This window comes from Pseudorasbora parva, chromosome 16 (assembly GCF_024679245.1).
Source record: "Pseudorasbora parva isolate DD20220531a chromosome 16, ASM2467924v1, whole genome shotgun sequence".
Classification (NCBI taxonomy): Eukaryota; Metazoa; Chordata; class Actinopteri; order Cypriniformes; family Gobionidae; genus Pseudorasbora; species Pseudorasbora parva.
In genome coordinates this window covers 13,712,171-13,727,856 of record NC_090187.1, presented here as the reverse complement: position 1 = coordinate 13,727,856, position 15,686 = coordinate 13,712,171, and the positions used below count along the sequence as shown (strand labels likewise).

At 38.2% G+C, this 15,686-nt stretch overlaps 1 protein-coding gene across 2 annotated transcripts in view; it reads right to left on the bottom strand.

Annotated features, from left to right (window-relative positions):
• syt9a (synaptotagmin IXa) overlaps nucleotides 1-15,686 on the bottom strand; it is a 64,385-nt gene that overhangs the window by 28,594 nt on the left and 20,105 nt on the right. The window contains exons 2-3 of one of the 2 annotated variants that reach the window (XM_067419713.1): nucleotides 13,584-14,028; nucleotides 10,254-10,806 (exon numbers count right to left, since the gene is read on the bottom strand). In XM_067419713.1, coding sequence (XP_067275814.1) covers nucleotides 10,254-10,806; nucleotides 13,584-14,028 — 998 coding nt within the window. Of the gene's footprint in view, nucleotides 1-10,253; nucleotides 10,810-13,583; nucleotides 14,029-15,686 lie in introns of both variants that reach the window. The other variant, XM_067419712.1, reaches the window with a different exon arrangement.

Genomic DNA, 15,686 nt, shown 5'->3' with positions numbered 1-15,686 from the left:
AGACTGGTAGATAGTAATGCTCTATTCAATTTTAACTTAGCTGCCATTCCACATGATTTAGGCTCATGTGGACTGATGCAGGTATATGATTTGTGCTGTGAGTATAATGGTTTTATAGATTTGTGCTGAAATTGCTGCAGGTGCAAAAAAAAAAAAAAAAAAAAAAAAAAAAAACACTAAATTATTTGCAATGAACAGACCATTCAGACAAATGAATTCCCCATAAGCATTTAAGTTTGAAAAAGATCAGTATGTCATGGCAGCATCCAATATTATTAATACAGACAGCATTAAAGGAATATAGTTCAATCAAATATAGATATGATAGAAGTAAAGGATTAGTTTACCCAAAATATCCCTCTATAGAATATTGGATTGCCTGGTGGATTGCCTGGTGGATGTTTATAGTTATATTATAGTTAAAAATAAAAATAAAATACCCCCCCCTCACAGTTGTCATTCAGGGCAAAATTAGCAATATAGACCAAAAACCCTTTTGTACCAGGCTATAAACATATTTTTTGTCTGCTGTAAATTTGGGCAGTTTAACGTTGGGGAGAAACAGATTTGACTCCTTTTTGGAGCCTGTCTCTAGTGGCCAGTCAATTGGAGTCACTTCCATGTTGGCTTCAAGATAGAATTTAACAAATGCCATTTGCTCTTTCTCAATCAAACACGGAACACAGAAATAATTCCCGTTATTTGTGAGAAAATGCTTCCTGGCCAAAAACTGAATCTTCCGGGTTTCTGTATTTTCACTGTCAGACGCTAGGGGGCGTTATTGCTCATCTTCTGAATCAGTACTGAATCTCTAGATCAAAACTCAAGCGAGGGAGACGGAGTAAAACAAGGGATTGCATGTAATCATATGCATTTGTAAAATAATGTGATCATCAACATTAAACATCACAGAAATCAAAACTATCTAACGTTACTGAATGAAAGGTGGACCCAGAATCTGATCTGGATGTAGTCTTTCAGAAAAACTTGATTTTCTCCGCTTTTTGTTTAAAACGTTGCTTTAATATGAAACGTATCCCATATTCAAGTGTTGATTAAAAAAAGAATGCATGAAGAATTTCGAAAGAATTTTTGGATTTTTTTTTTTTTTTTTTTTTAAAGAGAGTCAGCTCTTTCTTTTGATATATTGCATGCTCAGATAGTCATTAAGGGGGTGGGGGGGGGGGGGGGGGGTGCTGTTTCATGCATACTGAGCTTTTTACACTGTTAAAGACTTGGATTCCCATCCTAAACATAGACAAAGTTTCAAAAACTAATGTTGGACGTTTGATGGAGTATTTCTGTGTCAAATATACTCCTTCCGGTTCCTCACAACTGCTGTCACAGGACTTCACCAAATCATACCAAAGAAGTGTGTTTTTGACGGAGCGGTCCCAGCGATAAAGGTTCGGTCCTGCTTTGGAAGCAGCCGGTGAGTAAAACTGCTTCAAATGTCTATGCTGTTGGCAATCGTCGCGTGAGTAAACATCCGTAAACGACACGATCGTGTGCTTTGTCATTCAAATGCGCTAACGTTACTCCATTGTTGTTCTATGTATAACGTTACACTAGTCTGACATGCAAAACCGTTCTGCTTGCTACTGCTAAGGTTTAGTCGCATACAATAGTCCAAAAACCGATTCATGTCCTCATAAACTGCGAGTAATCAAGCAAAATGTTGACAGGCCACTAAATACAGTACATACCACAGAGACAGACATCCTGCTGTTGCTGTTTCACCTGTTCAATTTATTTCAGCCTCAGATTTGATTCTGGATATCTATTAGCTGAGATCGATAGCCATGGGTTTCTTCTCGCTTGAGGACGTCACCGCTTTGTTCGCACATTTGTCATTCTTTAGCTCCGCCCACACGATACGCCTCCAGGCGCTCGTTTTTTTTCCGGAAAGACTCGGTACAGCCTATATTTCTTTTATAAATATAATAAAACTAAAGACTTTTCGGAGACATGAATAATGCAGTACTACTCTATAGGTACTCAAGATTGACATGATATTGACTGAAACTGAGTGCCCCCCCCCCCCCCAAACAAAATAGTCTATGGCCTATTACATTTTTGAAAATGGTCAAAAACCCTGACAGTGGCTGGCAACTTTTTTTTTTTTAACTCTGGCAGAGAAAGTGTTAGACACATTTACCATATATGCTAATAATTATTAAGCTATATTAATAAGTATAATTAGGCCTATAAACATGTAGCTAATTAGCAGTGTTTCATTGAGGAGTGAATTAATGTTTTGTTTGCTTCATTTGTAAGTGAAAACAGATGCTCATTTATTGCCACATACTGGCAGAGCCTAAGCCTATATACATCTAGTCATAAAATAAACACTTTATTGGCAGGATTGTTGGCATTTACAGTATGTACAAAACATGACATTTAATCCCATAAGGCCCAAATAGAGAAAAAAAAAACTGTAAACTATTTTTCCCACCTTTTACATGTTGTTGTAGGAGGCCTCTAATGCAGAAATAAATGTGTTTTTTACATTTTCAACATTTTAGTAAGTTTTTTAGGGGAATGTTGTAATATTGCAATGTTGGGCCTGTTGGGTATCATAATTTCAGTGATTTCACTCACTGTCTGAATAAATGTAATAGATAGCATCTATTTTAGTAGCATATGTATACACTAATAATCACACAATTTTAATAATCAGACAAGTCATATTTTTTATGAAAAAATATTTATTATTAAAAAAAAAAAATATATATATATATATATATATATACATACAAAACTCGATGAACTGAATGAAAACTTTGGTATTTATGTGACTTAGCTATGTTCATAGCCATATTCAGTTACGAAAGTCCCAAAGGCTGTTCTTGTCCTCAGAGAAGCAGAGGTGGACATTGCACTTGTTGAAAAGTGTGTTGGTGTAGCCTTTACCACAGTGTCTGCAGTATCCTCGATTGTCTTCATATCTTCTGACATAAACTTTCAGAAATATTCCAGGGCAGGGGTGTATTAAGGGAGATGGTATCATTAGTGATATGACCTGAAAAATCAGTGTTAGAACTGACATAATCATCAGATGGCTGATCAATGGGTTGTTTATTTTACTTTTCCAGATCACTGGGATCTCCACATTCATCTTCTTAACTTGTTTCAGAATCCATTTCAAAATCACTGTTCCCATTTTGGACGCATTCAGTGACATTGTACACTTTGTTTATAATATGGTCTTTCCTGGCTGGTGGCATTCTGAAATGAAAAATAAAACACAGGTTATTTGTCATATCCCTATTATACTTACACATTTAAAGAGTTCACACATTCCACAGAATTCAGACAATACAGTCTGGCTAGCTTATTGTGCCCTCTACTATTATCATGCTAATATCACTATTACCCCTAACATTCCTGAACATTATCACCTGTACCTCATGCAGGAAGCAAACAAAACCAATAAAAGAAAACCAGTTAAGTGTTTTATAAATTATAAGACACTGATCATTTCAAATATTGCTTTTGATCTGAATTGAATGTTGATTTAATCTCAAAACTGTAACAAAGATGACATTTTAAAACTTGTAAATGATCAAAAACGCTGTTTCTATTAGTATTACTAATATGGTTACTTAACATGGAACATGTGAGAAGTACATTTCATCCATGTAATGTGCAAGGTGCATGAGAAAAGTTTGCTACCCTTTTCACCCAATGTTGTAAAATTACAACATTGACATTAGAAGCTCAAAATGTAATATGCTTAAAGTAATCAACAGTACCTAAATATCTGCATGGTCTAGACATATAACTAATCAGATACAAAAAAAAAAAATATATATATATATATATATTTGGGGGGATTTTACTTACTTGAATGTTGATTTATCCAGTCCAATAAAACGTCATGATGTGCTTCAAGTCAAGTTTGCAGGTTGTGTGAGTTCATGACCAGGTAAAAGGGTCTATTCACAACATATTCCATCCAATAGCATTGCGATACTGAAGAAAAGGACCTATTAGTTGTTTAAATGTGGTCTTAGATAGGAAAAAATATCTGCAGGTGTATTTAAGTTGAGCTAAATTTGATGTTGTAATATTAAAACAGTGTGTCTTACAAGGTTAAGTAGACTATTAAAATAGATAATTATTTAATTTATTAGGGTAAATAGATACATTAAAATCAGGGGAAAATAAAGGAAATTCAATAAAGCAAATACATAAGAGGTAATATAATATAACCAATAATTAATAATAATAATAATTACAGGGATGTCATTACCTTGACAAACTGATCTTGTGGTCGATATAGTTTCAGGTTCATGCAAGTTAATTTGCTATGGCCATGGCAAGTTAACCTATCATGACCATTCTCGGTCACCTTAATTGCTAATGTTAGCTAGCCACCATTTTTATTGTGTTGAATTGGAGGACAAAATAAAGAGAAAAAAAGTTTTAGATGAGAAAAAAGTGTAGTACCTTTTTTTTTTTTTGTAGCATTAAGCAGCTTGGGCAATGAAGAACACAGAGCTTGAATTGTCTACACACCTTTATTCTGCTTAACTTCTATCCTTTCTTCACACACTTTTTTATAATAATAATTAGGGCTGGAACTCAATTACATTTTGTTTATCTAATTAATTAGAGGCTTTGTAATTAATTAATTGAAATTAATCAAATTTTAATTGCATATAAATATTTGACCTGAGAACAGTGAGAAGTAATTTTTCACATGGATTTTTAGAATACCATTGAATAATGACTGAATACATAAGCTTAATCAACAAAATATTGTTTATTTATTTCAGTCCAGCAGACCAGCGCAATGTTTGCCATTAAGTGTAGCAAAAGCATATTTGTGATATTTGAGGCTGGATGTGCTGCGGTGATACGCAAATTCCTTCTTGTATAGCTTGCACACAACCATGCTCTTGTCGACGCTTCCATCCTTTCATTTTTTAAAACTAAATTTCCCGTCCACAGGGCCAAGCAAAGCGGTCTCATCATGTTCACTATGGTTTGTTGTTGTCGTGACTCGTGAACGCTATTTGGTGTTCCAGTATAATCGGTCCTTCGAAACTCATTCATTGAAAAACGTGCAAAAATATGTGTGTTGTTAAAATTATTTTTAAAATTTTTTGTGTAATTAATTAAAGCTACACTGTGTAACTTTTTTAGTTTATTCTTAGCTAAAAACACTTAGTTCTTTCAAAAATATATGTGCTCATTAATGTATATTTACTTCTTTCAAGTAGTAAAGTATTTTCGTAAGTTTATAATATGCCATTGAAAATACATACGGGTGAGGGGTTCGAAAGCTGGTCGCCATGTTGCCCCTCCATCTTGAAAGTACATTAGCCAAAGAGGGACATACCTGTAAATTCAAGCTTCGCTTTATACGATTTAACACTCAATGGCAGTCATGAACGAGGTCTAATCTTGGACTAAATAGGCCACCGTAGGAGTTAAAACGAAATCGTAATTGAGAGGAACAGAAACTAATATTCACTGGATTGTCATATACATTTACACCGCTAGATGGGGAAACATATCACACAGTGTAGCTTTAACGCGTTAAACTCCCGTAATTAATTCATCTTAATTAATGCGTTAAAGTCCCGACCCTAATAATAATAAAGTAATTGTATTCTGTACAAATAAGCTATTTGCAGAAGCTCACATTTGTAATTCTGCCCAATAGGCATTTACTATAATTTTGTATATATTATCCATTTGATTGAATGATTGGACGTTTATATTTTTGGATTGAGTGGAGTTTGCAGACGGTCCCTTTCGCAGCCCAGAATATGCAGCGACTATCAAACCTAAAACTAACTTTACTGTGCTATGAATCTGGAGCATTTACGTTGTGTTGGACATTTATAGTGATGAGCAGAAATGAGCGAGAGCCATGAGAGCAACGCAAGGACGGTGAGTGATTTGATGATGAGCACAAGCGGCGTGTCACACCGGTCTCAGATCTCATGGAGGATTGATGGGAGCATAAAATGAGGAGCGATGACAGGGAAGGACGAGAGAGGACCAGGCTTGGGGCCTATTGCACAAAACTAGGATAAGGGATTAAGCCGGGATATATTGGTGATCTTGTAATTTTTAGGCAAAATTCAGTACACAACTGTCATGTAAACATACCCTGAAGGCAAACTCATACCAATAATGATAACGCTAATGAAAGATAACTGTATATTAACGGATAAATTGAGCCAGGATCACCAAAATATCCCGGCTTAATCCCCAATCCTAGTTTTTTGCAATAGGCCCCTGGACTCAGTGGTGGAGGAAGTACTGAATCTCAGTACTTAAGTAAAAGTACACATAACCAGAGCCATATTTACGTAAGTAAAAGTAGAAGTACTACAACGACAATCTTACTTAAGTAAAAGTAAAAAAGTACTTGATTTTAAATGTACTTTTAGTATTAAAAGTAAAAGTACCTGTATAACAATTAAAATGAAACTAAACTACCAGTAGGCGGCGGCAGGTATTAATGAGTGAGTCATTGAGTCGGTTCGTTCAAACGGCTGATTCGTTCATGAATGAACGTTCGTTTACAAACAGGTCATTGAATATTTGATTCAACCGATTCATTCAAACACTGAATCATTCATTAACACACTATTGCTGTGAGATGCGTTGTGGTTCTGATGTGGAAATATGATCGGATCTTGGAAATATTTCCGCTGCTGTAATAGAACAAAAGCAGTTTATATTGCATATAAAATATAAGTGACTAATTTTAATTAATTGTTTATGGAACTGTCATGAAATCAGTGTCACTTTTCAGTCGTGATGTTATTCAGGTAAACAGCACTCTTGGTCATGGCATGTGATGTTTTTTAACTGTATTATACATTATAAAATATAAAAACCTTCACATTTTGAATATTTACAGCAGTATGTTACTGAGTTTCTCTGTACGAGCGGCTTTGGTTTGTTTCCATTTCTCCTCGAGAGGCTGCGCGATTGTCAACAGCGCAACCGTCAGTTCATACATTAGCCTATTATTATCCATGAATTATCCGAACAAACCTTAATCTCGAGCCCTGAAACTGATCAGTAAATGTAACGAAAATGTAACAAAATGTTGTAGAAATGTAGTGGAGTAGAAAGTAAAATATTTGCTGCAAAATGTAACGAAGTAAAAGTAAAAAGTATGCACTATTGATTCTACTTAAAGGGGGGGGGGGGGGGGGTGAAATGCTGTTTCATACATACTGAGCTTTTTACACTGTTAAAGACTTGGATTCCCATCCTAAACATAGACAAAGTTTCAAAAACTAATGTTGGACGTTTGATGGAGTATTTCTGTGTCAAAAATACTCATTCCGGTTTCTTACAAGTTTCGGAGAGTTTTTTTTTTCAAGTATGGCTCAGCTTGACGTGAACAGAGTGGAAGGTCCTTGTACGTGGGCTTCTCGAAGTCGAACCGCCATATTGCACGACCTGGCCAGAATGAGCCAGTCGTCGATATAATTGAGCACACGGATGCCCTGGAACCTCAGTAGAGCCAGAGCTGCATCCATGCACTTCGTGAAGGTGCGGGGCGAAAGAGCCTGGCCGAAAGGAAGAACCCGATATTGGTACGCTTCGCCCCCAAAAGCGAACCTCAGGAACCTCCTGTGGGCAGGAAGGATGGAGATATGGAGTAGCGACCGTAAAAGCCAGACTCCCTGTCTGGTGGAGGGATACACTATATGGGCTCCTTTACCATCAGGGAGCACACTTCCTGTTCCATAACCTGCCATGGGGCTGGGCACACCACCATTCAGACCACACAGATGAACCTCGGTGGTGGAACGCTGAACTGCAGTCTGTACCCTTTGCCCACGGTACAAAGAGCCCAAGGAGATATATTCGGGAAGCATAACCATGCGCTGAGATATTCTACTAGGGGAACCAGCCTCTCAAGGCTGGTCTCTGGTACCCACTGAGCCTCCAGGATTTTCAGTGTGCGAACACGTTCGCTGCCCAGCTGCAAGTCTTTCTAGAGGCGGCTGGAGCAGCATGCGTTTGCTGGAAGTCAATGTGGCCTGAGCATCGTAGATGGCGGATCACAGCATCGACTTCCAGAAAACTCCACAGAGGAGGAGACCTTGATCGCCCCCTGGGAGAGGGGGCTGGCCAGCAGGCCACCACACTGATGACTTCGGTATTGGTACACTAAACTGCAGTCTGTACCCTTTGACCATGGTAAACAGGGCCAAAGTAGATATATTCGGGAGGCATAACCATACACCAAGATACTCTACTCTGGTACCCACCGAGCCTTCTGCCCGACCCCCTGAAGCAGCCACCCGGCAGAGCTTAGTTGGGGAGGATTTTCGGTGTGCAAACACCATTCACTGGATGTCAATGTGGCCCGAGCGTCGTAGACGGCAGATCGCAGCATTGACTTCCAGAAAACTCCACAGAGGAAGTGACCTTGATCGCCCCCTGGGAGAGGGGGCTGGCAAGCAGGCCACTGGGCTGGGCACACCACCGTTCAGAACACACAGATGACTTCGGTATTGGTACACTGAACTGCAGTCCGTAACAGCTTTGGGCGGCCACTGTGAATCCGTAGATGAATAAGACAAGTGAACACAATTTCGATGATAGGCTGATAATCTAACCCCTCAAAGTCAGATAAATCTTATTTAATTCCTCAGAATTTAATGCCACCATAATCACCCCTCAAGTGAACATGGTCTGAATGATAGGCTGAATAAAAATGTCTAACTCCTCAAAATCAGATAATGTTTAATTTTAATTCCTCAAAATTAAATGCAACCATCATCACCAGAAGATACTGGTTAAATATGTATTTAACCGAATCGTCATCTACACGCTGCCACAGCAAACGTGAGATGTGATTAGTTTACAACATATTTGGCTTTCATCCCTCGAGACGAAAGACCACAGGCGCGAGGCTGAAACACTCAAAAAAACGTTTCTCAATGAACACAGCCAGCACCCTCAGAAGCTGACTGCATGCCTCACACCAACAGTATCACATGTACACCGATCGCGTGTGTTCACTTTTATTTTATTGCATTTAGTCTACGTGCTGCCTCTGCAACGCGAGATCGTATGCATTATGAAGTGGCGAGGTCTCGTTACTACTTCTCAATGCTGTGCACGTCTGATTCCTTGGAATCGATCCACTTAAGCATGGGGACAGAAACACTGGGTCACTATACAGGCAGCCCCCTCGAGAACTGCCCGAGCACCCTTATTTATGAATGAAGTGGCGTGTTGGGTGCTTTAACATCAACCGTCTCGATACTGTGCACGCCTAATTCCTCAGAATCAGACGGCTCGAGCATCGGGTTCTCCACCCCGGGGGAAGAGGCCGCAACGCGGGCTTACACGCGGGGAAGGAGAACATCTGAACTGTCAGCGAGACTGAGAATGTGCCTCAGCAGTCCCAAGAGTTCATTTGCGAGCCTACTGATCGCTGTCGTGCTGCCTCAACAGACGTAGGACAGAAGGACAGAACCGTGAGGCTCGCGAGCCTGCCAGCTTCACTATATATATATATATATATATATATATATATATATATATATATATATATATATATATATATATATATATATATTTTTTTTTTATTTTATTTTTTTTATTTATTTTTTTTTTTTTTGGACAAACAACACCAAATAGACAAACAATTCAAACACAGAGCGCTTCAAATTCAAATTCAAATTCAATTCAAACACAGAGCAAAAAGCTAGTGTGTGTGCGTGTCAGCGTCGCTTTGTATCTTACGGTTATGCCGTTATCTACTACGTCATGACGCAGCACCGATCAGAGTTGGATAGATTTCATTCATGCTTTAGTAGCGTAACGCTGGGGCCGTTCCCAGAGTGTTGTCACTCGACGACGCAGTGCGAGTTCCCTCAATAAAGGGAACAGGATCCACCTGAGTTCAAGTGCTTAAGAGCTTAAGTGTCATGGGAAAGGCCACTTATGTACATGTGATTTTTTTCATTTTTTATATTTTATAAATTAGCAAATATTTCAAACAAACTTCTTTCACGTTGTCATGATTGGTAATTGTTTGTAGAATTAAGGTAGACAATAAAGAATTTAATACATTTTGGAATAAGGCTGTAACATAACAAAATGTGGGAAAACTGAAGCACTGTGAATACTTACTGGAACCGATCTAGTCTCTGAATATCTCAACTGGCTCTCAAGTGTTCTTTTTATTTTTTTGTCCAAATGTATCCTTATCTCTTAGAATATACATTTCAACAGAAGCATAACATTCTACTCACCGAAGACACATACTGGATGTCCCTGCAGAGTTTGGTCTCCCTGGGAAAATCCACTAGATCCAGAAAGTTGTCAACCACCACCTGCCCAATAATATCGTGGCGTGAAAAACGATCAAAATCGTATACACTGAAGTGCAGCTTCCTTGTGGGCAGGTCCGCATATGCCACAGGGAAGAGGAAGACCTCATCAAACACTGGGTTTAAAGTCTTACGATGCACCTTTGTCTGGTGCTTGGTTTTGCGGTCTGGGAGAAGGTATATTTTTACATATGGGTCAGAGGTTCCAGAAAAGTCCTTGGCAGGGAGGTCTTGGGCTTTGTGGATCTTGACAATGAGCTGCTCCAGGTCACAGTCATATTTAAGAATAAAGTGGAGACTTCCACAGCTGCCTACACGACTGCTTCGGTTGTCCTCGCCATCTAGGGAACGTTGTTTGTAGAGTTCTGGTTTTAGCTGGCCCAGACTCATGCCAGTCAGAGAGTCCTGCCTTTGGAACTGGGTTACTGTGAAGTCAGGGTTAGACTGGTTCATCTGACGCCGAATTGAACTTTGCCTGCTGACAAAGAGTAGGAGACAATTTATTAGATATGTAGCTTACTTGGTGAGCCAAATAAATAAACATAAAAATCTCATACTAAAGAAACATACTAAATACTTTTTAGTAAGACCTTTAAAAAATCATCATAAACAAAATCAGTATCAATAGTCAGTCTAATAACAAATCAATACGCAAACTTCTGGCATTTTGACAACTATGTGTTGATTATTAAACGATTTTCCGTTTTGTCAAAATATGGAAGTTTTGAATGAATGTGCCAGTCAGTGAGACCGAAATAAAAAATAGCCTACTGATAGATTAGAAGCCAGAAACGGATTTACAATAAGTGTTACTAATCAATACGCATATCAATACACAAACTTCTGGCATTTTGACAACACAGATTCTGTTTTACGATAAGTGTTACTTTACCACAGTAAAAAGGAATTTACTCATCTTCACATTACCTATGGTTCCATCCGAAATTACAAATTTAACTTATGGGCAAAATTGGAATATTGCATTTTTAAATAAAGTAACATTTTATGGAAGTTTGTTTCTGCCACAAAATAAAACATCTCGGTTACCTATGTAAGCCTCATTCCCTGAAGGAGGGAATGGAGACGTACTTCAGAACTGACCAACGAATTGGGATCTATTTTGGGAGACCAATCTACTTCGAGTGTATAGAAACGAGCCAATAACCATTGGCATGCAGTCCCCACTAAGGTATTATGTATATTTTCATGTAACTTGTAAAGTTTCTCGGTACGCGAGACATGTATCACATATGAATATTTACTATCTCTGCTCCCATCATGGGAATAGCAAGCTGTTTGATGTCTATGTGATAGATAAATGATTCTCATCATTTTGATGCAAGGTAAATTTGTGTAAAAGGTACTGTGATCACAATAGGAAAGTTGGTTTCTTCAAAGTGTTAAATCGTACATTACACTAATTATATGCATGAACAGGAGAAGTGAGAACTCACAACAATATCTCATTGGCCGGAGACGCCCCCAAGTAGGGACCTTGGGGCCCATTTAAAACTCCCAGACAAACAACATATCTTTGCTTTCTGTTTTGCTTTGTGCTTATACTGAATGCCATGGTTTTGTGGTGACTTCTGCTTTGACCGTGCAGGCCTTTCCTGCTTGCACGCAGTGTCCTCCGAGCTACCCAGAGCTTTTCACCACACTCTTCATCAAACTCCATCTGAACCTCACCGAATAAAACTTCCTGGAGTCTGCGCAGCCACTCTGCCCTTCGCGTAGCAAACAGCTTACGCAATCCATGATTTGGCTTTCATCCCACAAAACCACCTATTCGTCCCTCTGACCATAACAACTGATGAACAGCGCCGTCCTTAGAGGAACCCATGCTCGTAGGAGTATACAAACACAAGTACATGACTCTTCATTCTGGCTGAACTGGTAAAAATTGTATCTAAGCGAGGAAACTAAGGTTGACCTGCTAGTATATTGATTCTCAGGTTGTGGCTAATAAATCATTGGGACTTTCCATCCACATTGCAGTAATGACGTGGATAAGACCTTGAAAATGCTATAACCGTTTGGGCCATTTGTATGTACGATAAGGCGAGGCAACGAGACGGTGAGAGTGGGAGCAAGGCCTATGAACTCCTTGTGAGACTTGAAGCTGGCTTCTGCTTTTGAAACTGCAAACTATTCTTAAGTAAATTTTTAATTTTAATTAATTGCAATCCTGACTTTTTGTCTTCATTTCTTTACTGAAGTCATAAGCTGGGTCATAAAATGTTAACCCCTAACACCAGTAAAATTGATACAAATGTTAAATATTTAACAGCTGACAGCTGATTTATTGATTGTAATCCATCACATACCTTTCTTTCAAAGTTATCTGACATTATCAAGATTAATTTGTTCTGACACAGTGAGTTATTGTATTGTATTACCATTTTCTAAACCATAGCGAATAAACTGTGATAATGTGAGAAAATGTTGAAGGTGTCTGAATACATTTTGGTTTAAATGTATGTTACTGGAGCAACTGTGAGTGAAATGTTCATTTAAAAAAGTAATTTTTGCCTTGATGACATACCTAAAAGGAAAGTTGACAATGTCAGAGAAGCTTTTTTTTAGCAAATATTTAATAAATATGCAGTCTCCTCCAATGAGCAGTTTGTAAGATGTAAATGAACATATGCACGTTCATAAGACGTGAAACATATACAACATAGATCATATTATAAAAAGACTCGAGAAACATATACATCATGACACTCCATGTGTGCAAAGGTGTTTTTTTATTTTTTTTTGTGGTTGTTGTTGAAGAAAATAGTCATATAGATGCATTTATATGCTTATTATTATTATTATTATTATTATTATTATTATTATTATTATTATTATTATTATTGATTGGATTATTTCAGAGCTACACCTTTTCTAAATTTCATTCAGGTTTACATAATCCGATCACTAACTAATTATGAGGCTGCATGTCAACTTGGTGTGGCTTAATTATTTTACAAAATGAACATGATTGCAAAAAGAGCCTTTTTACTTTCCTTATTCAAGAATGTTCTTGTCATTTTATAATGTAATGTTAAAATGTGCACTGCAAGTCTATAAGCCTGCCTTAAAATTTTCCAACTTTAACATGAAAACTGCATTTTTATGAGGTCAGTGTCCTCTACTATAGAGACACTTAGTGATAAACTCTGATTAGAGTTCAGCCGGTTATATTGTTGAGAGACTGATGTTTTTACCAGAATCCATTAAAGTAATTATAGAAGGATGACTTACCTGACACAGGTTGAGGAGGGATCCGTGATTTGTCTCTGCATGCGTGTGTTGCCATGGACACCATTTTCTTGAGTCTTAGACTCCACCTCCAGTGGAATATCAGGTGAAGTGTGGCTTATTTTGAGGGCTGCCTCAGGCACTGGGACTGCAGGAGGAGATCCTGGAACTGGCGGAGAGACTGGAGTGGGTGGCACAGTTGTCTCTTTTACCACTGAACATCGGGCATTATTCCGGCGGTCGAGGGTGGCATCCACCCCTGGGCGCTGGGGTTGAAGGGGTGGAGGAGGAGGATAAGGTGGGTCTGGATGTCCCTCCTTGGTGCTTGGAGATAGGCCTCGTTCGCGCCATGGAATCCAGCACAATTTCCATGAAACAAAGAGAGATACGCCAAACAGGGCCAAGCCACAAGCGGTGACCACCAATGACAGCAGGCTAATGGATATGTCTAAAAAGAAAGAATTGAGTGCATACCAAAAGAGGGTGAGGCAGAAATATAGACCACATACATATGTTCATTTTACACAAATGCTCTCCGGAACATGATGAATGGGACACTTAAGACGTAAGCGCTGGTAGGAGCACAAGCTGTTCATGTCCGAATAAGACTGCTTTAATTACTAGTATTTCAGTTCTGTATAAATTGGTTAGAATTTATGAAAATTTGTTAGTCACTACCAACATTTTTCAAGAATCAACTTGCTTGTGTGTGTGTGTGTGTGTATATATATATATATATATATATATATATATATATATATATATATATATATATATATATATATATATATAAATAAATAACACCACATTTTCACACTATTGATGTTGCATTTTTAAACAATATGAATCTATGTGAATTCCTTGAACGACTCACAGAACCAACAGGCTTCACTGGAAGTGAATGGCATACAGTATATAGCAGTAACACTGTTCACATGTAACATTTTATTTGTTCACAGCCATTCAGCCTGAAGATGTTTGAGCAGCTATTTAAAATCCAAAGGATCACAGTGGACCTCAAGTTAGAGGCTACAGATCTCCAGTCCGATGACATCTACAACCTTTTCGACAAACCTCTCATGTAGACACCTAAGTAGTTTCTTCTTTTAAACATGACACCTGTTTTACTTTGATATGCAGTGCCTTTCAGTCTATACAGTTTTCGTTACTGTTCCAGTTAAAAAAAAAAAAAAAAAAAGGCTCCCTAGCTTCCAACATTAAATTAGCCCTATTGAGCACACTGTATTCCCTAGATTTTACTGCCTCAACTTACTGCCTATTCAATCCCACTGCCATTTGAAACATTGGCTGTTGTCTCTGTGATGATTGGCCTTAACCACCGGTGACTAATGAAATCCATGAACTTTAATTAAAATCGGGAACTTAAGATAATTACCAGTGAGCAGTAAAAAAAGGATCCCTCACTCAGTTCAAATCATCTAAAAGCATGGGACATGTTTAATTAGGATGGAAAAAACTGGACAAAACTGATTTAACTGAACTTGCAGAGGTGTATTGATGGGTTGGACAGGGTTGTATAGGATCACCAATTATCTTGAGGAAATGTGGGGGTGTAGAAAGCTCCAGATATTTGTATCTAGGCCCCTACACACTGAAACAATCTGAGAAAAAGATGAATGTAATTTTATTGAAAGAAGACAATAGAGGAATTACACAGCAATAAACAATATAGGTATTTGTAATTGTCATAAGTCAAAATGCATTTTAGAGAATAGCGCAGGGGAAAAAACAACCTGACATGGAGATGAGGACACTGATGTAAAGCAAATGCCTCTTGGTCATTATTCAGAAATCAGTGATGGAGTACTCGAGTCCGACTCGAGTCCTTATTCTCTGGACTCGAGCCCGACTCGAGACTCCGTTCTCTGGACTCGTGACTCGACTTGGACTCGCGGACTGATGACTCGTACTTGGACTCGACTCTCAAGGATATATAAAATCGGACTTGAGGATTCATCAAATTAATTATGTTGTTTCTGACTAAATAGGTTATAAAATTTGATATAAGATGTTACACTTTTCCTGTTTCGGGCTCCAAGACCAGCCGCAGACCGAGATCTTTTTTCCCCTCACAGACACTGCTAC